Source organism: Schistocerca cancellata, chromosome 5 (assembly GCF_023864275.1).
Source record: "Schistocerca cancellata isolate TAMUIC-IGC-003103 chromosome 5, iqSchCanc2.1, whole genome shotgun sequence".
NCBI classification, from domain to species: Eukaryota; Metazoa; Arthropoda; class Insecta; order Orthoptera; family Acrididae; genus Schistocerca; species Schistocerca cancellata.
Genome location: NC_064630.1, coordinates 373127149 through 373153039, shown reverse-complemented (window position 1 = coordinate 373153039; position 25891 = coordinate 373127149). Strand labels below are relative to the sequence as shown.

Below are 25891 nucleotides of genomic sequence, written 5' to 3'. Positions count from 1 at the left end.
CTACTTTTCTACATAATTTCCGTCAATATTGAGGCACTTATCATAACGTTGTACCAGTTTTTGAATACCCTCCTCATAGAAGTCTGCCGCCTGACTTGTTAACCACTGCATCACCATTGTTTTGACTTCGTCATCGTCTTGAAGAAGCTGACCGCCCAGGTGTTTCTTCAAGTGCAGGAGCAGATGGTAATCACTGGGCGCAAGATCGGGGCTGTACGGAGGATGATCTAGAGTTTCCAATCGAAAAGATGTGATGAGATCTTTGGTCTGATTCGTCACATGAGGACGGGCATTGTCTTGCAGTAAAGCGATGTCCTTGCTCAACTTCCATGGACTGTTGCTTTGATTCTGGTGTGACGTAGGCCACCCATGTTTCATCGCCCGTAACAGTTTGGTTTAAGAAATCATCACCGTCGTTGTGGTACCGCTCAAGAAAAGTCAATGCACTGTCTAAACGTTTGGTTTTGTGCTTATCCGTCAACATTTTCCGTACCCAACGTGCGCACAATTTTCGGTAATTCAAGTGCTCGGTCACAATGCCATACAAAACACTACGAGAAACGTTAGGAAAACCATCCCGCAAGGAGGAAATCGTAAAGCGTCTTTTTTCTCTCACCTTATTGTCCACTTCCTGAACCAAACTTTCATTAACGACCGAAGGACGCCCACTCCGTTGTTCATCACGCACATTTGTGCGGCCATCTTTAAATCCTTTCACCAACTTTCTTACCATTCCATCACTCATAATGCTTTCTCCGTAAACTGCACAGATCTCACGATGAATATCGATCGCTTTTAGGCCTTTAGCACTAAGAAATCTTATAACAACCCGTACTTCACAGTAGGCGGGACACACGATTATCGGAGGCATCTTAAACACTCAGTAAACGACGTAAACAAGGAAGAATCAGACTGTAATGGCGTCAGTGCGTAGATTAAGCTACAGGCTTTCATGTAAAAATAAAATTATTGAGATATCTTAGCAAGTCTTTTTTTTTAATTTCAAAACGGTACTTACTTAAAAAACGCCTCGTAATAACGTTTTAATCTCCTAAGTATAGATGTCGAGATTATGTGAAGTCATTAGACTGAGAAGAGCACACTGGTCGATTTGGAGCGCTGTAGAAGGTGTAGGATTGGTACGAGGTAGTCACGTGACCCTCCACCGCTAACGTCAGTAATATCATTGCAGTGGTTTTTGGCAGTCGCATTTGTGGCATCAGCGCAGTAAGACGGCTCCAGATGGAGAGGTGGCAGAATCGCACGTCGTGTTTGCACGTGTCAGTGATCACACCGTAAATGAAGTTGCCCGATTTGTTGGTGTATCAACACAGACTGTCCAATGTGTCTAAAAGGAATGGTGCATCATTCGCCGCCATGTAACACGGCGAAGCAGCAGTGATGGCAAAAGAATCCCAGCAGTGATGGCAAAAGAATCCTGACCAACAAGGACCAGAGACAAGCGTTGCGCGTTGTCAGTGACAGTTTCAAACCCTGTAGGAACTGCCGACGTGAGTGAATTACCTGGACCACTTTCCTTGCGAATATTGCACAGTGAACTGCATGTAACTGTCATCTGGAGTCGGGTACCTCCTCGATGGCCATTGCTCATAACGGCACATACACTGAGATGACAAGTGTCATGGAATAGCGATAAGCACATATACAGATGGCGGTAGTATTGTGTACGCGAGGTATAAAAGAGCACTGCATTGACGGTGCTGTCGTTTCTACACAGGTGATTCATGTGAAAACGCCCACAGTGTCAACAGTATGCCGAGAACACCACATTTCAGGCATTACCTCTAATGACGAGTGCCGGCCGCGGTGGTCTAGCGGTTCTAGGCGCTCAGTCCGGAACCGCGCGACTGCTACGGTCGCAGGTTCGAATCCTGCCTCGGGCATGGATGTGTGTGATGTCCTTAGGTTAGTTAGGTTTAAGTAGTTCTAAGTTCTAGGGGACTGATGACCACAGATGTTAAGTCCCATAGTGCTCAGAACCATTTGAACCATTTTTTCTAATGACGAGTAGGCTGTTGACACCCCCGTCTTCCAAGTTTACGACAGCTGTGTTCACAGTGGTGCCAGCACACGCTCTGGTTTTCCGAACACTCACATCCCCCGCCGCACCTCGACTGGCTCGGAAAATCATGCGATCTTACTCCCATAGAAAATGGTATTTCACTACCGGAACAAAAATCGCAACACCACGAAGGAGTTGTGCGACATAAACGGAAGTTGTTAGAGGTGTTTCTACATCTGAACCATGACGTCTATTTAAATTTCCAGGATGCAAATCAGTTTTACTTTAAATACGCGCTGTAGATGTCGTGAGCGTTAGCTACTTTACAGATTGGACAAGGTGGGTTGATGTTAGTCAATAATACCTTTGAGACGACAAAGACGCCATCCAACACCTTAATGAGTTTGAATGAGGTCATGTAATAGAGCTACGAGAAGGTAGATGTTACTTCGGCGATATTGAAGGAAGACTTGGCAGGAATGTAGCCACTGCTGGCAGCATTATCCACTGGAATGTACGGTCACAAGAAGATCGGGCTCTGGACGGCCGAGTGGCACTACTGAGAGGGAAGACCATCGTCTCCGGCGTATGGCTCTGGCACATCGTACCGCATCTGCAACAGTAATTTCAGCGGCAGTTAGCACCACAGTGACGCAACGATCGGTTACTTCAAGGACAGCTGCAAGCCAGGCGCCCTGTAGCGTACATTCCACTGACCTCAAACCACCACCATTTCCGACTTCAGTGGCGTCAAGCGACAGCTCACTGGAGAGCAGGTTGGAGGTCTGTTGTGTTTTCTGATGGAAGCTGCTTATGCCTCAGTCCCAATGAAGGCCGTGTGTAGGAAGCCAGTTGAGGACCTGCAAACAACCTGTCTCATTGTTTCATTGTTGGACACATTGGACCTACACCTGGAGTTATGGTCTGTAGGGCGATTTCGTATGACAGCAGGAGCACTCTCGTGCTTATCCCACGCATCCTGACTGCAAATTTGTGGTAAGTTCTATGGGACCAAATTGCTGAGGTCATCGGTCCCTAGGTTTACACACTACTTAATCTAACTTAAACTAACTTACGTTACAGACAACACACACACCCATGCCCAAGGGAGGACTCGAACCTCCGACGGAGGGGAGCCGCGCGAACCGTGGCAAGGCGCCCTACACCGCACGGATACCCCGCGCGGCTTGTTGCCATTCATAAACAGCATTCCAGGAGGTGATTTCCGACAGAATAACGCTCGCCCAAATACCGGTATTGTAGCCCAACATAATCTACAGTGTCGGCATGTTGCCTTGGACTGCTCTATCACCAGATCTGTTTTCAATCGAACACATAATGACTCATCATCAGACGACAACTCCGACCAAGTGCGACATACATGGAGCTCCATCCCAAAAACTGACATTCGACACCATTACAACACAATGCATGCACGTTTGCGTGTTTGCATTCAACATTCTGTCGGTTACACTGGTCGTTAACGTACCAGCATTCCACATTTGCAATGACTTATCTCCACTTACCTCTAATCTTGCAATGTTAATCACTTAAATATGTGACCTACGCAAATGTATTCCCGAAGATTAATTACGCTACATTAGCGTCGATGCCTGTGGCATGGAGGACCCAGAATCGATTCCCGGTATCTCCTCGGATTTTTCTGCGGTAGGGAGGTCTGGAACAGGGTCCACGCAGTCCTTGTGAGGCCATCTGAGGAGCTGCTTCAATAAAGAAGCAGAGGCATCGCCAGGATTGATCTGCTAGCAATAACAGCTGAATGGATTGGGGACATGCTGATCACATGTTCGAAGATCATGGAGCGCTCCTCGTACTGTCTTGAAGGCAGCATTCGGCCAGTCGGGAACAGGCCTAAGGCTAGTCCCTAAAGTGGTGTTTACGATTACTATTTGAAATTAGCTGATGGAATGTATCGGTCAACATCTAAGCAATCTGATATCTGAAACTTCCTGGCAGATTAAAACTGTGTGCCGGGCCGAGAGGTTCGCAGGAGAGCTTCTGTAAAGTTTGGAAGGTAGGAGACGAGGTACTGGCAGAAGTAAAGCTGTGAGGACGGGGCGTGAGTCGTGCTTGGGTAGCTCAGCCGGTAGAGCACTTGCCTGCGAAAGGCAAGTCCCGAGTTCGAGTCTCGGCCCGGCACACAGTTTTAATCTGCCAGGAAGTTTCATATCATCGCACACTCCACTGCAGAGTGAAAATCTCATTCTGGAATTTGATATCTCTTCGGGATCTAATTCTCAATGTGCGGTTTCAATTGGATGTAGGTTACCTGAAGAAACTTTCGGACTCTCTTCCTCGTAGAACTGATGGTTCAAATGGCTCTGAGCACTACGGGACTCAACATCTTAGGTCATAAGTCCCCTAGAACTTAGAACTACTTAAACCTAACTAACCTAAGGACATCACACACACCCATGCCCGAGGCAGGATTCGAACCTGCGACCGTAGCAGTCCCGCGGTTCCGGACTGCAGCGCCAGAACCGCACGGCCACCGCGGCCGGCGTAGAACTGATGCCGTTATCAAGATTACAGGCGGTGTTATACGGTATTAGCGTAATGACTCCGGGGTGCGTCACCAATTTTTTGTCCGGTGGTCTTGCTATAAATGTTGAACGGTAGCAGTGTTCAGTGCAACAGCTGAAGGATATAAAGCTACTGGGCAATAAATAAATGCTATAGATCTATCAGAGGATAAAGAGAGTTTGTCACGAGCACAGATTCAGGAAGGACAGATGTTAGAGGCTGTTAGTGGACGGAGAGAGATTCTCCTTTCCATACGCACCTGACAACCCGCCTGCATATTCACAGGGCGGCAGTGATTAGTAGCTGCTTGATCGCTTCCCGCTATTTCTCAACGGCGCTGTGACGCAGCAGATGTGGAGCAGGGTGGCCGATATCGCCGACCCGATCTACGGCTTCATCGGCAGGGCCTCCCCTGCAGGCATACGGCGGCGCTGTTGCGTAAGGCGGGTAATGGCAGAATTAGGGCCGAGCCGGCGGCGGCAGCTTTCACTGCGAGGCGGAAGCCGGCAGCCCTGCCCAGCAGCAGGCGCAGGCTGGAGCTGCTGCATTTCTGAGCGGGGAGGGGTCTCATTCCTGGTCCGATCCTCTCCTGTACCTGTACACACAAAACATTTACACCCGTCCTGACATTCAAAGCTCCGGTCAGTTCGAGTGAGCGTAAATGCTGCTTCTCCGCCAGACGTGGTACACAGCAATGGACTTGGCAGCACCACGCACCACGCAGCCACAGCGTCGTGAAACACACATTCTCCCGAAAAAAAATGCAACACCCTCAAGGACAACAGCGCAGGACCGTTTTGTTGACATCTGCTGTGACAGATAGTTCGTCGTAGTAGGAGTGTGCGATAACAAATTCATACCAAATTAAAAACACATGCCACAGTGAAGATTGCCCAATCAATCACATTAATACACAGTACCCCCCTCTGGTAGTAAAGCAAGTGTGTATTCTTGCATGCAAATAGTCATAAGAATTCCCAATGGTATCCTGCGATAAACTGTCCCAGGCAACCTGAGCGTCAGTTTCAGTTCGGCAATGGTACTTACAGACTCAGCAGATCATCACGTCTCATATGCGTTTAGTTGTCGAGAAATCTGGTGATCTTGCTGCTCAGGGCAGTTGTGTTGCAGCAGCCGTATGAGGACGTGCATGTCCTTCCGAACAACATCGCCTTTCTGTCGAAGAATTGTCAGTAGCACCCTGCTTAAATGTACGAAGCAGATCCAAATACACGTAAGTCGCTGTAGTATTCAGAGCTGGAGAGACTTGCACTAACGTGGAGAGTTGCGTTGAACTAATCTTGGGACTGGAATTCACAACAACAGTAACAATTGCATCATGCATGTCCCTCCTTCTTTATCGCAGAAAGATGATGCGGACAGCAATCCCACCGACGAACATCCCTGAAAAATCTTTGCACTGCAAGTCTTGTAAGTCTTGGGACAACGTGAAAATAAGACTAACAGATCTCTCGTGAAAGCAAAACTCTCCGCTGAAAGTCGGATTCAGTTTTTGTATGATAAGTTCTCAGTTACTGGCGAGTAACGCCTAAGTAAAGCAGTGGGTATTCAAATGTGTCATGTACCATGTCTCTGTAAGTGCAGTAAATAACAATTTCAAGGAAAAACATAATATGTATTTTCGGTTACAGGTGTTTACCGATGCCCGTGGAGTTTCGCGTCTGCATTATCGAGGATAATCGGGAACTTACTGTATTTGCAATCGCGCGCGCGCGCGCGCGCTTGTGTGTGTGTGTGTGTGTGTGTGTGTGTGTGTGTGTGTGTGTGTGTGTGTGTGTGCGCGCTTTAGGTTTAGACGACCAGTAACAAAACTATTTCTTGTTCCACCTCTAGTGAGTCATATTACTGAAAGACTGACGTAGAAATTAAAACTCAGTTCGTCATGCGACACTGGTTTCTTAAATTGCGTAAATAATGGAAGGCCAACACAGTTTACCCTCCAGTTACATGTAAAATTATTCACACTAAACACTAATTATTGCTATCTCTGCTGTCTAATACTGAACTGTTCATCTCTTAACATATGTAGCACAAGGAATATTTTCTTTTATAAGAATGTACCAAAGTTTTGTTTTGTATTTTCAACCTAACGTTTTTCGTGCAGACTGGAGAGAAAATAACAGTTTACGTACTCAATATTTCTTACCCATTCCCTATTTATTCGACAACTGGATTATCAACATTTTTCAAGAAGGCGTCGCATCTCGTTATGTGATGCAATACTTTAAGGTGTTGCGTAGTTAACCGTTGCCTTCAGTTTCAACACTCAGAGCTCAGATATGATTACTTTGTAGGCGCCAGTCGTGGCCTATTCAACTGTACTTCGGCGAGTAAGTAAACAACGTATCCAAGGACGTATCCGTAGCAGTTACTTTGATATTGTAATTTAGTGGATTAGTACTTTCTTTCTTTTTAAAAAGAACATCTGGTGACTTCGTAACATGTCGGAACCTGTAATGACACCACGTGAGTGATCTTAGGCTGAAACACAAAATTTTAAAAAAATTGTTCCCAAGAAAGTCACTGTGCTTCTCTAGGGCAAGGTTTCGCAAAATACGCTCATGGTAACATTGGTGCTCCGCATGAAATGAATAAATGCTCCGTGAAAATCTATTAATAATATGGGTTTTCCCCATATTTTGACGATACTAATTATTTTTTTAAATTTTATTATGGCTTTTTCGTTATTAGTTATCATTTAAAACTGAACTAATCACGAAATAAAACATGTTTCTCATTTTTTAAATTTTATTGACTCTGAAAATAATCAACGTATTCCACCAACGTACCAGAATTCTCAAAGTATTCCGTGAGAGGAAAAGTTTGGGAAGCCCTGCTGTAGGGTGGTATCTGCCTCGCCCGAGTGAGAGTTTCGCCTGGTGCATAGGCAGCACTGCAAGCACCACTGCTCGGCGGGTAACCTAGGACGCAGGCGACCAGATACCACACGCATGTGCTACAGGAAGATTGTGTGTGTGTGTGTTACAGGCACGAGGATGAGGGTGCTCCTGCTGGTGGTGGCGCTGGCGGCGTTCGCGCGCGCACAGGTGGGCGAGGAGTTCGACGAGGAACTGGAGGAGGAGCGAGGCAAGCGGCAGACGTTCGCGCCCCGTGGCGTCACGCAGATCCCCAAGGGGGTGCCGCTGCCGCAGCAGCTGCGCTTCCCGCCGCCACAGGTACCGCACCCTGCCAACTGCCCGTAACTACCCGTAAACCATAAGACACACACCCCTGTACAAGTTTGCACAGAAGGAGGGGGTGCAGTGCTTAGCACGCTGCACTCTTTCAGGAGGACGGCGGTTCAAATCCTAGTGTGGCCAGCCAAATTTAGGAAGTCAGTAATTACCTTAAACGCCAGCGGCGAATGCCAAGACGTTTGCTTTGAAAGAGCACTATCCATTTCCTTCCTAGTCCCCAACCTGTTAACGACTTCGTCATTTCCTTTACAAGTCAGCAATACAATGTCATAAATATCGCCAACATTACTCACTCCCCTTAATTGTACAGGAGAGTGCTGTACCTTGGAACACTTCTCGCACTTTCGCCTCTAGAAGGTCCTGTAATAGAGGCTGTTATATTTTATTATTCCTTTTTGAAATAATGGCATTCACTTTTTGTGCACTGCAGTCTTTTTTTCTGAAATTACAAAAATTGCTCTGTAAAGTAAGTCTTTTGCAAAAGTTAAAAAATGTTCCGCGGTACAACATGGTCGTTTAACTATGAACAAATATCCTATGGAAATTTGAAAATGCTGAACTCGAGAAAATTTTGTTAGTACTACAAGGGTGTAAAGAGTCGGTTGGTTGGTTGGCTGATTTTGGGGGAAGGGACCAAACAGCTAGGCCATCGGTCCCATCGGATTAGGGAAGGATGGGAAGGAAGTCGGCCGTGCCCTTTCAAAAGAACCATCCTGGCATTTGCCTGAAGCGATGTAGGGAAATCACGGAAAACCTAAATCAGGATGGCCGAAGCGAGTACGAACCGTTCAGGGGGTAAAGAGTATAAGTGCAGATACCTTTATTGGTGACTGGGCATAGTATACTGAACAACATTACATCAGACTAATAATTATAGCTGTTAGAAGTAGCATGGTTTAGCTTGGCTAGCACCTCCGAGCGCTTGTGACAAGAGCAAGCCATTAATGCTTATTTTCTTCCGGGCAGCATGTCAGGAAATGCCGACACGTGGACGCAGAAAGGTTACCCTATAATGAAAGACATACTCCACTTAGTAGTGCAGTTACGACCATGCAGAATATATCAGGTAGTAAATTACGTGATGTGTTTGTGGGAAGACTGTTCAGTCCAGAGAAAAACCAACCAGCACACTGATGTGTGTACGTATTAAGCTACCAGGTATAAAAGTTTCTGCGCGTATACCTCTTACACCCTATATTTAATGGTCTATCAGTTGCATAATACATTACACAACAATAACCAGCAAGCGAGTTCAAATTACGTACAAGTACTATTAAAACCATTTACAAATTAAATACGTTTTGAAACGGAAGCTATTGAAAACTAATACAAATTTCCTTTTTCAAAACAGTGTTAAGACATTACACAAACTCAGTTAATTTGCAAAGATCCCATGTTCCGTAACGCCTTCTTCCTTTCCGAGGTATAAGATGGTGCACGACCGACGAACTATGGCTCAACCATCCATACGTTGTATACTGTAGTTAAAGTGCAGCTGCTCACGAAGGTTCAGCATGGGCTGTAATTATCGTATGGCAGCGAAACTTGTTATTAGATGTACATTAGCACATGCTAATGTGGAAAAAATTTACGCTGAAAAAAATTAGTTACAATTTTGGTCACCAGGTGCAAATCAAGCACTGTACAGCATCTCGGCGAGGTCTCCGTTGCTCCTACTGAACAAATTGTGCAAGCGTCGTTTAATAATAAAATCAACATTATATCTTTCTCACTGGTTTGACCTATTCTTCCCACGTCCCATTCCTGATCAATCACGTATGGAAACATTTCTATACATCTTTTTTGCATTCACAGTGACAGATTTGCACCTGGTGGCCAAAAATGGAACTTTTCTCAGCGTAAATAGGTTTCACATCAATGCATTAGAATATCTATCAAGTTTCGCTGCCGTACTATAATTACAGGCCATACTGCACTTCTGTGAGTAGCTACATTTTAATTGTAACCACCTGGTAGTTCTGCGCGTCAAAAAATTCTGTTCCTAACTAAGACATTGTGTCCATTCAGATACAAACCGCAGTCACTTATACAGTTTTATGGTATACGCAGACCACATACACGGTCTCTTCCCTGTCTTTTTTCAGTTGTTACTTCCCTATTTTGTACACCATTTAGATTCTTCACATCACTTGTCATGTTAGATACAATACTTTTTTAACTACCAGTAATTCCTAACACGCGAAATGACGACAACCGACATCCAAAAGCACCATTACCTTGTATGCGAATCGATGTGCAACAGAACTACATTATCCAATCAAAACTTTCTGGACACCTACTAGTGGACATTAATATGGGATTTGTCCACCCTTCGCCTTTGCGATGACTTCAACTCAGCTGGGGACAATTTCAGTTAAGTGTCCGAATGTCTGTGAAGGAATGGTAGACCATTCTTCCTCAAGAGCCGAACCACAGAAGGTGTGCGCTGTGGTTTGAGGCAAAGTCGAGGTTCTAACTCATACCAAAGGTGTTCCATTGGGTTCAGGTGGGGCTTCCGGGAAAGTCAGTCCATGTCCAGATATGTTACTGTCCAGAAATGTTACTGCCCACACAGCTTTCCTAACAGGGTGCGTTGTCTTGCTGATACAAACAATCTTCCATAGTCCTAACTGTTCCTCTATTCTACGCAGTGTATAATGCTGTAAAATGTGTTCATAGCATTACGCAACTCGCGTTTTCTTAAGCGCAATAAGGGGAACACACTCTGACCTTGAGAAACACACCCATACCATCACACCACATCCTCCGTACTTCACTGTTGGCACTACACATAATGGCAGGTATAATTCTTCAAGCATTTGCCAAACCAAGACCGTTCCATGGAGTTGTCACAGGTTATTGCGTGATTCACCACTCCAAATCACTCGTTTCCAGTAAGCCACTGCCCAATGGCGTCACTCTTTACGCCACCTCAAATGTCGCTTAGCAATGACTACAGAAATGTGTGGCTTATGAGGAGCTGCTCCACCTCTGTACTCCCATTCTTCTTGACTCCGTTCGCACAGTCATTGAGCTAGTTGAGCTTCAAGCAGCACTTTGGATTTCACTAAGGATTTCTTCCACTGACTTCATGCAATGTTTTACAACCACCCTCACCAAAGCTCGATGGTTCCTAACCGTACATCAGATCTGCCTGGTCGTGATTTAATTGTGGTTGTTTCTTCGTGTTTCCACTTCACAATCACATTACCAACAGTCGACTTCGGCAGCTTTAGAAGGGTAAAATATCCCTGATGGATCTGTTACTCAGGTGACATCGAATGACCATTCCAGTTTCGAAGTCACGAAGATCTTCTAACCGAGCTATTCTGCTGTTACTGCTTGTCTACTGACAATACAATACTCACTGCCTCCTTTTACTTGCATACTAACTGGTCCGCCTCTCGTGATATCTAGTGGTCAATTCCGCATTACATAGGGGCGTCCGGATCCGGATACTTTTGATCAGATAGTGTATTCGCGACGCCGAATGAAAACGCTGGCATCTGCTCAACGTAATGAACAGGAACACTGCGACTAACTACTGGACAATACGTATCAAGAAAAAAGCCTAGTAAACAAGGGCTCTAAAACACTATCTTAAAAGCTATGAGCACTTATTCACCTTCACTACTGTGAAAAAATCTCTTTTACTACAATTTCTTTACTTTCCATATTTTGAAACGTGGTGGAATGTGCTAGAACAAGAAAAAAGTCCAATAAACTTGAGCAATTTTCATGCACATCTTCTCCATTGAATCACTGTTCAATGGTCTTAACGTATCCTCCTCAAAGCACAAGTTCACTAGACATTTTTTTCTTGTTTTGGTTCATACTTTCTCCTCTCAAACTGCGGAAGATAAAGAGCTTGCAGCAGAAGAGATTTGCTTCACAGTATCGAGGTTGAAAAAGTGCTCGCAGCTTTTAAAGTATGCATTTTAGAGCCCTTTTTTACAAGACATTTTTCCGACGAATGATCGTTGCTGTTATATCCCAGGATATTGACCATTTCTGTTGGGACACCCTGTGGAAAAGGACAATTATATAAGTATGAAGGGCAGTTGACAAGTTTTAATTGTCACCTCCAGATGACTTCTTCAGCGTTGTCGATTGGCCTGTCAAGGGGGCGACATTTCCACTGCTTCCGGAACTAGACCTCCTCAATGGCCTGCGCCAATTTGTCCCGGTTCCTCTGAAGACGTAATATGGTAAATAAATTGTCGTGTGACTAGGGCCTCCCGTCTGGTAGACCGTTCACCGGGTGCAAGTCTTTCGATTTGCGCGTCGATGGGGATGAAATGATGATGAGTAGGACAACACAACACCCACTCCCTGAGCGGAGGAAATCTCCGACCCAGCCGGGAATCGAACACGGGCTCTTAGGATTGACATTCTGTCGTGCTGACCATTCATCTACCGGGGGCGGACGTAATATGGTAGTGGTAGTGCAGCGCCTTGACGGTGTGTACCAACATTGCAGGCATGTACCTGCAAACAACCAAAAACTTAATTACGTTTTTTATGTGATAATTAAAAGTTTATAAATACCCTTGTACACATATCGTGAAGTAATTTGTGAATATATATATATATATATATATATATATATATATATTGTAAATGTAATCTCTGGAAAGTGATTTTTTCGAAAATAAAATTTAAGGCTCTTCACTAACGAGGTGGCCTTAGGGGTTGACCGTGTCAGATTTCCTTCATATTCAGAGGATCTGAAGTGCCAACGGCCTTGCCGCAGTGGTAACGCCGGTTTCCATAAAGTCACCGGGGTTAAGCGCTTCCCGGCTTGGCCAGCATTTGGACGGGTGACCGTTCGGATCTGCCGAGCGCTATTGGCAAGTGAGGTGCAATCAGCACTTACATGACCAATCGAGGACCTACTTGACTGAGACGCTGCGGCTACGGTCACGAAAACTGAATGAGGTCCTGAGAGCGGTGTGCTGACCACATGCCCCTCTGTATACGTATCCAGTTTGCCTATAGTTTAAGGACGACACGGCGGTCGGTAGTTGCCGGTGGACCTCCCGGAGCTTGTCGGACGGAGTTCTGTGTTTTTCATAGGACTTGAAGCTCAATGATAGGTCAAAATTGCATATTTATTGACAAGTATTGAATCTCATGTTTTAATAAAAATAAGATATTTTTATTTCTAATCAGTAATCAGATGAATATGCGACTACTCACAAGTTATAACTTAGTGTAAAAAAACAAAAAAATAAATAGAAAATTAAATACTCTTTCTATTTCCAGAGGTTGAACAGTATTAATGATGTATATCTTTTTTATTTAACAATAAGGCATTTCGCTTGTTTGGATCAAAATAATAATTTATCTTCATATGACTAGCAATTAAAAATAATATATGTTATTTATATTACAAAAATATCACTCGCTACTTGTTAACCATCATTTCCATTTGTTAATAAATATGTAATTCAAATAGAAAGTTTTTAAAAAATATCTGCTAGCAGTATTCGAAACAAACACTTTACGATTATAAGAATTTTAGGCTGCCACCCACAATGATTGTTTTACACTTACCAGGGTTTGGTAATCCTCCAACGTTCAAAGTCGTATTTTTCGATTTTTTCAAAAAACTGATTTACCCGGTGATCAAAGCATGTCCGGAGTTATGGTGAGGCATTGGCGTCGGATGTTGTCTTTCAGCATCCCTAGAGATGTCGGTCGATCACGATACACTTGCGACTTCAGGTAACCCCAAAGCCAATAATGGCACGGACTGAGGTCTGGGGACCTGGGAGGCCAAGCATGACGAAAGTGGCGGCTCAGCACACCATCATCACCAAACGACGCGCGCAATAGATCTTTCACGCGGTTAGCAATACTTAGTTTTTTATTTTGGTTCTAATAAAACCCCATGTCATTCCAAGCATGTGTGGTAATTTTTACCTCTCTATCTACATTATTCCGTGGTATATTAATTTTTCAAATTTATACTGACTTTTTGATCAGCCGGTATGTTAGGATAGTGGTGACCTTCAAACCCTGTGGGGAATATGTAAGGCACCCGATACGAAAGGTTCCCTTGTAAGACTGGGATGCAGGTGCCGCTTGCTCGGGTTGTAAAAACAGACGTAATGAATGTGTCTCCTTCCCGAGAGACGAACGACGAGACGGTCAGCTGACCGCGGCTGTTGCCGCCGCTGTGCAGGCGTTCCGGCAGGCGGCGCCGGTGGACGAGGAGGACGAGCTGAGCCGCAACATCGTGACTCCGACGCCGCAGCCGGTGTACCGCCGGCCGCCGTCGCCGCCCCCGCAGGACTCGCAGCGCGACTACTCCATACAGAGGCCGCAGCCGCAGTCGCCCAATGCCGTGCGCAGACCTGGGCCGCCGCCCGGAAAGGGACAGCCTCTGGTAACACGCCGACTGCACACGAGTCGCTTTCTAACAACCCTACCACAACCAAGGTCAAAATTTTAATAACGATTGTGGTGTTGCTCACGCTGCTAAATACTGCATTATCGGGCAACAACAGTCATATTATGTGGCAGGTGTCATTAGAGCACAGTTAATAGTCGTTTCATGTAATAATGAAAAAACTAGGCACTCATCTTTTTGTGTTTTCCACGCTGGTCTCGTCGTAAAATCATGGCTCAATCGTTGAAAATCTAGGTGGTTATGATTCCAATCTCGGATGAAAAGAGGCCTAGGTTTTATCCTGCTATATTCAAAAGTTTTGTAGATGCGCTTCACAAACCATTCTTAAGATTACACTTTTGCTGCACAATAGTGATGTAAAAAAATAATCAGCACTCCGAATTTAAGTTAGACTTCCTTTTAATTGCTTTTATTGCAATATCACCTGACACACAAACATCATTTCACAATCCAAAACATACTTGAAAACATCTTCCTCACAGTCACTGTTAAAGCTCACATTTTATAAGCTGACTACGTTATGCGTCTTTCCAACATGACGTCCAATACTTGACTTTCTCAAGGTCCGACTCTCTAACAAGTTAACAACTAACTAACTATCGCTCACGCGCCCAAAAATCAGAGTTACAAGTACGTCAAAGACCATAGTGACAGAAGAAAAAATACACATAAGAATAATATCATTGCAATATAAACATATCGATGTATCACAAATGAAATCAAATCTGAATGTTGTCTCATAAATATGTAAACTACTTTACAGAAACACAGTAGGATATTACTGGTATCGAGAAGTTCAGGTGAGGTACCATAATGGTTACGTAATTCAAGTACCATTACAGCTTCCCTCCCACACACTGGCCAAGGGCTGTGCTCTTCCTCTAACTGTCTGCGATAGTTTCCATCTCCGCACACTTGCTAACTTCATTCGTTCGCACGTCGTATTCCTTAAAGCTCATAATGAAGCGGAGGCTTCAAATCTGCAACCAGTCAACTTATTCATTACAGCCAAAAACAGCAACCGCACACTACTTCCGTAAAGTTATTTGTTGTTGTTCTACATCTACATCTACATACATACTCCGCAATCCACCGTACGGTGCGTGGCGGAGGGTACCTCGTACCACAACTAGTATCTTCTCTCCCTGTTCCACTCACAAACAAAACGATGGAAAAATGACTGCCTATATGCCTCTGTACGAGCCCTAATCTCTCTTATCTTATCTTTGTGGTCTTTCCGCGAAATATAAGTTGGTGGAAGTAAAATTGTACTGCAGTCAGCCTCAAATGCTGGTTCTCTAAATTTCCTCAGTAGTGATTCACGAAAAGAACGCCTCCTTTCCTCTAGAGCAGGGCTTCCCGACCTGTGGTCCGCGGACCCCTTAGGGGTTCGCCGGCTCTTTCTAGGGGGTCCGCGGCCACCTTTCACCAAATCGTGGAAAATAATGAGTAAAATTATTGAATAAAAATGTGAAAATCAAATTCATCACTATTGTTTTTTTCGTGTGAAAAACATGTGTACTTTTACTTCAGGTCGTATTCCCAAGCAGCCTTTGCGGTTCCTAAGTGAGAACGTATACACAGTTTAGTGCCGGAGAATGCGGCTTCTCTGATCGACTGTTTAGCAACAATACGGGGGTCGTTTGTGCGCCGGCTCACGGCTCTAGGTGCGCTGAAACCTTTTACGCATGCGCGGAGCGAGCTTTGTCGACCAATCACAGCGCTTGCTGGCACGTATGCGGCCCCAGGCATCATTAAATGTTAAACTTGCCTTGTCAGTGCACTACCTGTTTCATAAGTCGATTTTTGACCAGTTTATCACTTCTAACATAGATCGGTAGCTGAAGTCAGGATCATTAAAGGCTGCAGTTTCTCCATCGCCTTCACAACAAGGGAAGTTTCCAGTTGAAATGAATGAGGAGGGAGGACGACCAAAGGAAGACTTTACATACGTTTGAACATTTTTCTTCGGATTTCACGAAAAACCACGCACCCACCCACACACACACACACACACACACACACACACACACACACACACACACACGACTGTTACGAAATATGCATGCTCCTTACACAATAGTAGCCAAATAGTGGAAGTGAACAGACCATAAGCGACAGCTTGTCAGCAGCGAACAGTTTGGACGTGACGTTGATTGCTCTTGGAGGAAGGAAGCTCCATTGTGTGAAATTTCAATTACCAAGTAATTTTAATCAGGCTGTAGTGTAAAACTTCCTGGCAGATTAAAACTGTGTGACAGACCGAGACTCGAACTCGGGACCTTTGCCTTTCGCGGGCAAGTGCTCTACCACTGAGCTACCCAAGCACGACTCACGCCCCGTCCTCACAGCTTTACTTCTGCCAGTACCTCGCCTCCTGCCTTCCAAGAGAGCACTTGCCCGCGAAAGGCAAAGCTCCCGAGTTCGAGTCTCGGTCCGGCACACAGTTTTAACCTGCCAGGAAGTTTCATATCAGCGCACACTCCGCTGCAGAGTGAAAATCTCATTCAGGCTGTAGTATGTTGAACAAAGGGAGTAAATCTACTAGTAAGTGTCTGGATACAGTGTGAATTCAAACTAGATCTTTAATTTCAAGTTTTTTTCATTCATCTCTAAACAAAAAACTATTGATGCTTCGGGGGGGGGGGGGGGGGGGGGGTCATTGGCAACATGGCACCTTCATTAAGAAGCTTTCAGTTCCCATGGCTTTCGCTCAGAAATTTGAAGTTTCTGTGCTCTTGACTGACTAGGGGTCCGCCATGGATTTTTGAGTGAAGAAGGGGTCCGCCAGCTGAAAAGGTTGGGAAACACTGCTCTAGAGACTCCCACCCGAGTTCCTGAAGCATTTCCGTAACACTCGCGTGATGATCAAACCTACCAGTAACAAATCTAGCAGCCCGCCTCTGAATTGCTTCTATGTCCTTCCTCAATCCGACGTGACATGGATCCCAAACGCTCGAGCAGTACTCAAGAATAGGTCGTATTAGTGTTTTATAAGCGGTCTCCTTTACAGATGAACCACATCTTCCCAAAATTCTACCAATGAACCGAAGACGACTATCCGCCTTCCCCACAACTGCCATTACATGCTTGTCCCACTTCATATGGCTCTGCAATGTTACGCCCAAATATTTAATCGTCATGACTGTCTCAAGCGCTACACTACTAATGGAGTATTCAAACATTACGAGATTCTTTTTCCTATTCATCTACATTAATTTACATTTATCTATATTTAGAGTTAGTTACTAGTCTTTACACCAGTCACAAATCCTGTCCAAGTCATCTTGTATCCTCCTACAGTCACTCAACGACGACACCTTCCCCATACACCACAGCATCATCAGCAAACAGCCGCACATTGCTATCCACCTATCCAAAAGATCATTTATGTAGATAGAAAACAAAAGCGGACCTACCACACTTCCCTGGGGCACTCCAGATGATACCGTCACCTCCGATGAATACTCACCATCGAGGACAACGTACTGGCTTCTATTACTTATTGTTGTTGCTCTCACAAAACCGAAGATTTGCTTTAAACAGTGTTGCACTCTACCTTACACCAGACGTTTCATATTTGCGTAAGTACTACGTAGAGTTGTAAAGCTATAGTATGCTACGTAGACTGTCATAAGTAAGCGCAGACAACAGTAGTTTTCCTGGTGGCATTGGTCAGTTAAGATCGTAACAGCATTACCTGTAAATTAAGTGTGTTGCATACCTATCGGGCGTTACCTCATTTCGGTCGCTCTGTTTACGTGTACGATTAGTGTCTTACTAGGATCCCTAGAAACTGTGGAGCAATGAACTGTCTATAAATTGAAATGAGGGTACATAAACAGCGCGTAACCTACAGAACGTAGTTATCATCTTGTCTGTTACTTAAAAATAAACAGTATATTTAGCAAAATTGAAACTTTCCATCTTTAATTCAGATTTTATTCCAAAATTGTTGATTTGTAACATGAAACAAAGCGATGTCGTAGTAAAAATAAAAAGCAATACAGATTATCATATGACGGTAGAAAATGCAATTTCCTGAAAAAAAACGTAAAACAGGAACATATCAAATACTGCTTCAATACTTCGGCGGTCTTTATAACTTGTTTCTCTTACTCATAAACAACTTTCACGCATATCAATAACGACAGGAAACTCTTGCTTTGATCATTAAGAAGAGTGTTCAATTGAATACAATACAATAATTATATTAATTATATAGATACAATACATTAATGATATATATTTGTTTATATTTGCGCACGTAAACTGTACTTGCATCAAGATTAACTGCTTTGGTCACACAAAAGCGCAGAAGTTACGTGATCAAATAATTTTTATTGCTTATAAAATGCAATTTATATTTCTTGGGGCTGTAAAATGTACAATGGACTAATACTGAAATATGTGCTTTTCTAATTACGTGTAAAACATACATACAAAAAACAAAGAGAAGTCGTCCGCTCCCAGTTTCTACCTCACATGTTGAGTTACGCTTCTTTCAATTATACCCGTATTGTAACAAAACTGCCAAACCGTAGTTTTTGTAGAACGCAACTTCATTACTACCCCAACATCAATTTGCTCCCTCACACAGTATTCACGCCATCACCTTGTTCCACATTTCCCTCTGCTACCAATTTAACGATTCCTTGTTCCTCCATTGTGTCGAAAACCTGCCACAAAAGATTTCAGATAATACAGAATTCTGCAGGAATGTGGTGCTGGAAATACTGGACGTTTGCCACGAATTGATGTGCCACAGGGCGCACTGACATATATTTGAAATTTTATCCACCTCTCCTAGAAAGGTTAGAACGTACCTTTGGCGAAACTAGCATTGCTTGTAGTTTCAAATGAAAATATATGTTTCACGAGTGATAAATTACGCAGTGAATGGATCTTTCTCCAGCGCTAAACAAAGTTATTCTACGATAATCATGGAATCCGAAGAAATGAATAAAAATTTATGCCACTCTGGGACTTGAACCTGGGTCTCCTTGCTTACAAAGCAGGACTGCTAACTATTACACGACCACAGGACTATGGCTAACATTGCTGACCGGTCTCCCCAAGTTCAATACCCTCCCCTTTTCTTCAGATTCCATCATTACTGTAGATAAAGATTCCTCAAATGTCTGGAGGAAAATCTAATTATAATATTTATACAGCTACTCTAATATTCAAGACATGAGGGAAATGAAGACATTAGCTGCCACTGGATACTGATTTAAATCAATGAGGCAAGTTGGAAAAATTTGTGACAGACCAGGTGTCTAACACAGGTCTTCTGTTCACTAAGCAGCCATTAGCACGCCTCCCGTCAGACCCAAGTCCTCAACTTATACCACACAATACTGACGTGGTGCCTCATTGCTCGCAGCATCTCGCCGATTCCCGCAAGAGCTTGAGCTTGGTGTGCATCTGCACTGTTCTTTCGAACAGACACTACATGCTTATTTTCCTTATTTCCTGATGAATAACAGTCGAGAAACCCAACTTGAAGAGAAGGGTGACTGCCCTAACCGGTATTTACACTGGTTTCTCTCACAGTTAGATTGACAGCAGTGTGTACAGCGGCTCACGTGAAAGCTGCACAGAGCGGAGGCCGTTGCTAACCGCGCGTGAAAATGCATTGGTCCTCGCAGACTAGCGTTAACAGCTGGCACGTTGCGAAACTTGGGAGCGTTTCCCAACAAGCCGCCGGTGCAATGAAGACTGCACTACACTTGCCTCTAAATGTTTTAATTACCCCACAGGATATGCTGAACTGAGTGGCTGTTTTTGTAATCCCGGTAAGATAATTTTCCCAACCTCTCTGTGATCCATATTTATTAATTCATTTATTTTGTTGCCTTTCTACTCGCCGTAAGCTCCGGTGCTCTGGACGGGCCAGAGTCAGCGGTATGGAGTCAGCGTCTGGAGAGCACACCGTTCTTCCAGCCGTTGTCGATTCTGCGCACCTTGGAACCGCTCGTCCTCACTCAAGTAGCTCTTCAACTGGCATTACGAACCAGAGTGCATCCCGTTACAGTCCTCCCATCAAGGAAATTTCCCTGGCAGTACCGGGAAGTCCTGCACATGTCAGACAGCTACGAACGCGGACTCTACTTCCCGTGCATGTATTTAAATCACAATCCTCCTCATATCTGTGTTACCTCAACAGCAATGAAGCTTTTCCTATCGCTTCGAACAAGTAAAGTTGGGACCAGGAAACCTGTTGATAGCGATAGGACTCGTCGACAATTCACCTTTCAGTGCGAGATATGTTTACCAATGATAGATGACTTGGTGGACACCTTCGTTGTAGAAGCCTGCTTTTTAGCTATTCAGGAAACGTTACGCCTCGAAAAGCACCTCGTCTTCATTCTGGAAATGCCTGCTACTCAATAGCTTCTTCATCCAAGAATACAGGAAGAAGTCGCTGTGTGCCGTGTTAGGCGGAAACGAGGGTGAGGCAAAAATTGATAGCGCAAAGAGGCAGCATGTGCGACCGTGTCCTGTACACAATGAGGTGGGGGATGCCGTGGAGCAGAATCACCCCCTTGTCCAGCTTCCCGCTATGCTTTATCTCGACAGCCATCACGGAAAACCATTAACAGTGACGTGCACTGAGAGACATACCGTAGCCTACGCATCAAGACCAAAAGGCCTGAGCTCGTCACGGATGGAGTAATTCTACTCCACGATAACGCGTGTCCACGCGTCTCTAGGGTCACGCAATGTCTAATGGCCAAGTTCAAGTGGGAGCAGCTTGAGAATCTGCCCTACAGCCCAGACAAGTCGCCCTGCGACTTCCGTGTGTGTGTGGTCCGCTGAAAAAAATTTCAAAGGGAAGCGCTTCAACTGGGACTGCGAACTGAAGGACAGAGTGAAGGACTGGTTCCCATCATTGCCACAGGAGTTCTCGGAACGTGGAATCCTTCGGCTCGCGAAAACTGGGATAGCTGCGCTCGGGCCTCTCGTGATGTTTATTGAGGTAAAAACTAAAACTTTATGACTGCCTGACGTGTATGGACGAACACTGAATCATGAATAAGTATATTTTGTGTAAGCAGAAGTAGATCTTGGCCCACACTTCATATTAAGCAGATTCAGCAAGCTGCCAGTGGAAACTAGACTCTGAGTTATGAAGTTTAACAGTAATGTGTGCTACGAACTCAATAGTGCATAGATGAACACACTTGACTCAGAAAGACTACAGTGAGGTGTACTCCATTCAATTGGAAGCGGACTTCGGTCTTTCAGGGTAGTTTCACCTGCATTCGCCATAATCATTCGCTCCTTGACTACTAACAAGATAACAGCGAAATAATCGAAATTTTATTCGACTTCAAAGAGAGATTTAGATAAAGAACATTTTGATCCACGAGTCCATCGCCAAAGACGTTGTGGTCAAATTAGTGATAACCATCAGTTTATTATGAAATGCACTCGCAGACTGAAAATACGATTGTACAACGGTTATACGATTTACTAGTAACATACGAAAATTTGTGCCGGGCCGGGACTCGAATTTGCTACCCGTACACTATTCACGGCCAGACATAACTTACATACGTCCTTGTGTCGACGTCCCTTAGTGCTCGCATACAAATGGTATGATTCCCGCAAAGGTAGAGACATTTTTATGCTCTTCAGATTGATTGCATGCATGTCCGAAGGAACGTTGCATCGATCTACATAGACACTGTAAAATACAGACACTGTCCTACTGTAACATCAGTACAGTTTCACTCGCTAAAGATACAAGAGAGACAGTACTTCGTTTGAGAGACCGAGCGAGGTGGCGCATAGTTTGACTCTGGACTCCCATTCGGCGGGTTGGTGTTTCAAACTGAACAACCATTTTAAGGTTTCCCGCGGTGTCCCTAAGTCACCGAAGAAAAGTTCCGGGGTAGTCCCTTGAAACGGACACGTTCGGTTCCCGTTTGTATTCTTCTCCAGCGCGTTCTTGAGCGCCGTCTTAATGAGCGTGGTATTGACGGATATTATATTCTAACTCTGTCTTATCAATAGTTTTACATGCTGAGAGGCGTGACTGTAGTAGAATTATATCGCGTATTCGAGGAGAATACATAAAATCAGCTGATGTATTTGTTACAAACTCCTGTACGTTATGCTACTTGCGATGTTCAAGAGTCTTGTGAGTCGCCTGCATTTTGGCGTTGCTGCTTGTCCGTTCCGGAGTCCTGACATGGAGTTCCTAATAAGCTACAATGATCGAAAAGTATCAGAAATAAAAAAAGAAGAAGAATCTTCAGTAAACAATACATTCTAAAATTAAAGGACATTACAGCCAATTTAGTCAAATAATAGTTGGACAGCAACGTAAGGGAACAAAGACAAGAGGACATGCAGCCACTAATACACTCTTGCCTAAATCAAATAAAGAGCAGAACATTGATTCCTAGCAATAAATGTTTTGTAACCGATTCTTACGTGTAATAAAGACAGCACTCCCCCATGTTTCTGGAGGAGGTATCATACTTTCTCAGTGAAGTTTCAGCAGAGCGCACATTTATCTGCAGAATGGAAAATTCATTCTGGAAACAATCTCTAAGGCTGTGGCTAAGCCATTTATCCGCAATATCGTTTCTGCCAAGATCACTAGTTCCGCAAGGTATGCAGGGGAACTTCTGTGAGGTTTGGAAAGTAGGATGAAGGTAGTGGTAGAAGTAAAGCAGTGCCTGGATGGCTCAGTCATGAAGAATATTTCCCTCTAGAGGTAATCATCTTTCTCCATATCCTAACTGCATACTTCTCTCTCTGTCTAAGAGAGTGCATCAGACATTCCCTTCGATTATACTCTTGAAAGAAAGCAAACACAATTACTTCAGTCTCGTAACCGACACCCATGACAATGATTAAAAATGCAGCAATATGCTTTCTCCTTCGCGTTCCATCATTTAACGGAAACCTCTTATCATTGTCTCAAATCGTTATGTAATATTAGCGATACCAACGTTACGTTGGAGACAATGCCTACACTATCTTTTCACAGCTAGAAGATTTTCAGCCAGAACGCAGTGACATGCATTTATAATTAATGCGTAAAAAATCAGTTTGAGGTGAATGGTTGATGAATTCTCTTTCTTAAGCGGATCTCCATTGAGATAGTTCCCGTGCAAGAAAGGCAAGACGGACGCCACTACGCCTGTCAGAATCGTTTAAATATTCCAAAGTAAAAGTGCTTGTGTATTTCTCCCTCGGCTTGTGATAGTGTGCGCCCTAGACCTTGGCAGTCCCGAATAAAGCCTGTCTCTTGTTCCTGTTCGTGCCAGGTAGTCAGGTTTCGGCGCGGCTCCGCGGTACAGCAGCGTTCGCTCACGAGAGTGCACCCGCCAATGTAAACACGCGAGTCTTCTGTTTGCCCTTCGCTGTCGTTTACGCAGGCCGACATCCGCAGTGCGCATGCGCCCACCGTGCCACTTTGCCCGCTGCCCTGTTTGCATACGCTTTCGACTGCCCTGGTGAGCGAAGCGTTGTAAGTGCCAACTACGCACTAGCGCTATGTTTACCTGTCAAATACAGCTCCAGAGAGAATCATGACATTGCTGGCGTAGTCACTGCCTAAATGGAATACAATGCTCCTGATATACGATGGTATTTACATGATCTTGAAGTGGATTTCTGTCTTAGGAGAACTCACTACTTGTATCCGTCCTTGTTTGAACAATAAATATTTCACGACTTTATCCCTTCAGCAAAACACAATTTCTTATTTTTTCCTCTCTTCTCCCACGCGTGCTTCGTTCGGATTAGATAATTATCAGCGACTTTCTATTCATTTTACTGTCAAATACTAAATGAGAAGAAGGTTAATAAATTTCAAGCTGTGTGTGGAACAACTGGAATAACACAAATGAAATTCTATTAAGTTACGGTTGTACCTACTCTTGCATGTAGCTCCGAATCAAGGAATTAAAAAAATAAAATAAAAATAAAAAAACTGTGCCAGCAGAAATCAAGTTCATTACATGCGTAAATGGCTGTAATAAAACGGATAAAATAAGGAATGAAACAATAAGATCTTAGTCTTTACAGTTAATGACAAGAGAGAAGAGTACAGAATGAAATGGAAGAATCATGTTGATAGAATGATAGAGAAGAGATTGCCAAAAATATTAATGAACTATCTGCCGACTGGAAAGAGAGAACAAGGAAACCATGCAAGAGGTAGATGGATGATGGAAACTGGAACAGGTGACTACAGCACCTAATCCTTGGAACGGGATGATGATGATTATGACGATGATGATGATCATGATGAGTAAATATTGGATGAGAAACCATTTAAGCTGGAGTTGTGGTCATCATGCTTAAAAAGTGTTTTAACAGAAATATCTACCACAGCATGTTTTGTTATTCATGTCGCTGCCCAAGTTCTGTATTACAGCTGACATTTCAATACTGCTTGCTTACTATCTCTCTCTCTCTCTCTCTCTCTCTAAAAATAAGAAAAGAAAACGACGTGTTTATTCCGTATCTGGACTTATTAAGGCACAGTATAATATTCGTCCACTGTTCTCATCTACTCCCCAGACCCCATTATAGCATGCAATATAGTGGTGAACTATTCGCAGTTTATCTTTTGCGATATGTGATGTCATGGGTCATACATACATTTAGCCTAACGATTATACGAAGCCAGAAGAGGTCTTTTCATCTTTAAGCTGCGATTACACAAACCTAAGGCGTAAAATTCTCGCTGCGATGAGCTGTCCATGTGGCGGTGCGGTCTGAAACATCATTTACAGCGACTGAAGGCAGAGGCTCCCTCCCTAGACAGTGACGTGTTTTATGCGGTAGTGCTAATCAACATTTATCTGTCAGTTCTTCTTTGTGACTCTGTTATCACGCTGTGACTTTCAGATTACGGTTGCGACTTCCGCTGTGTTGCTACAGGCTTGAATTGTTACGACCCCACATTAATGATTTCAGCAGACCTTAGCGTCCGAGGAAGATTACTAAAGTGCTCGTTTCCGCTGTTACGAAACACCTCACAGAGTAAAGTCTCTGTCGTTATGCCACATGTATCTGTCTTTTTTTTAGTATATTACGTGAAGACTCAACCTCTATTGGCGATCTCTTGGTAGTTTTGGGCCTTACATTATTTGGTCACATTTGGAAAGTGTGTGCGATGGTCTTAAATAGTTGTAAGCCATTTCCTTCGTGGTTTTGAATTGTTCTAATTCATGTTAATTTCTTTCGACCATCCTTTTTGGAAACATATCTCAGCCAAGAAGTGTTTGTCTATGTCTCAGAACATTCCTTGTTTTATCTAATTTGCTGTGAACTGTATTGATCTATTTTACAATTTTCAACTAATGAATCACTCTGTTCTTCACTGTGACTTTTCAATATCACACCACACTGTCACCCATCGATGGACTGATTTACAGCACTTTTTATGTTTTTAGTCTGATTATGGACAGTCAGCTCCCAGGGACCTTATCTTAACTTAGTATCGAGCTAATTGTTGCACTATTAATTCATTCACTGCATTGATACTTTTAACTCTTGAAATAGTCAATAAAGGAAGGTAGTTAGGCAATGTAGTGGTTTTTTACTGTCGAAATCATTCAAATTTGAACCGGCGATTAAACCAAAGCTTTTTACTGTTGCGCTGCGAAGACTGTTGTCTGCCTGGAACGCATCTCCATTACATAAGCAATTTTGAAAGCT

At 43.8% G+C, this 25891-nt stretch overlaps 1 protein-coding gene across 1 annotated transcript in view; it reads left to right on the top strand.

Annotated features, from left to right (window-relative positions):
• The window catches only part of LOC126187964 (bromodomain-containing protein 4-like), a 64829-nt gene that overhangs the window by 14806 nt on the left and 24132 nt on the right, over positions 1-25891 (top strand). The window contains exons 2-3 of the mRNA XM_049929346.1: positions 7577-7764; positions 13973-14176. Of these exons, the coding sequence (XP_049785303.1) occupies positions 7585-7764; positions 13973-14176 (384 nt within the window). The 5' untranslated portion in view covers positions 7577-7584. The remainder of the gene's footprint in view (positions 1-7576; positions 7765-13972; positions 14177-25891) is intronic.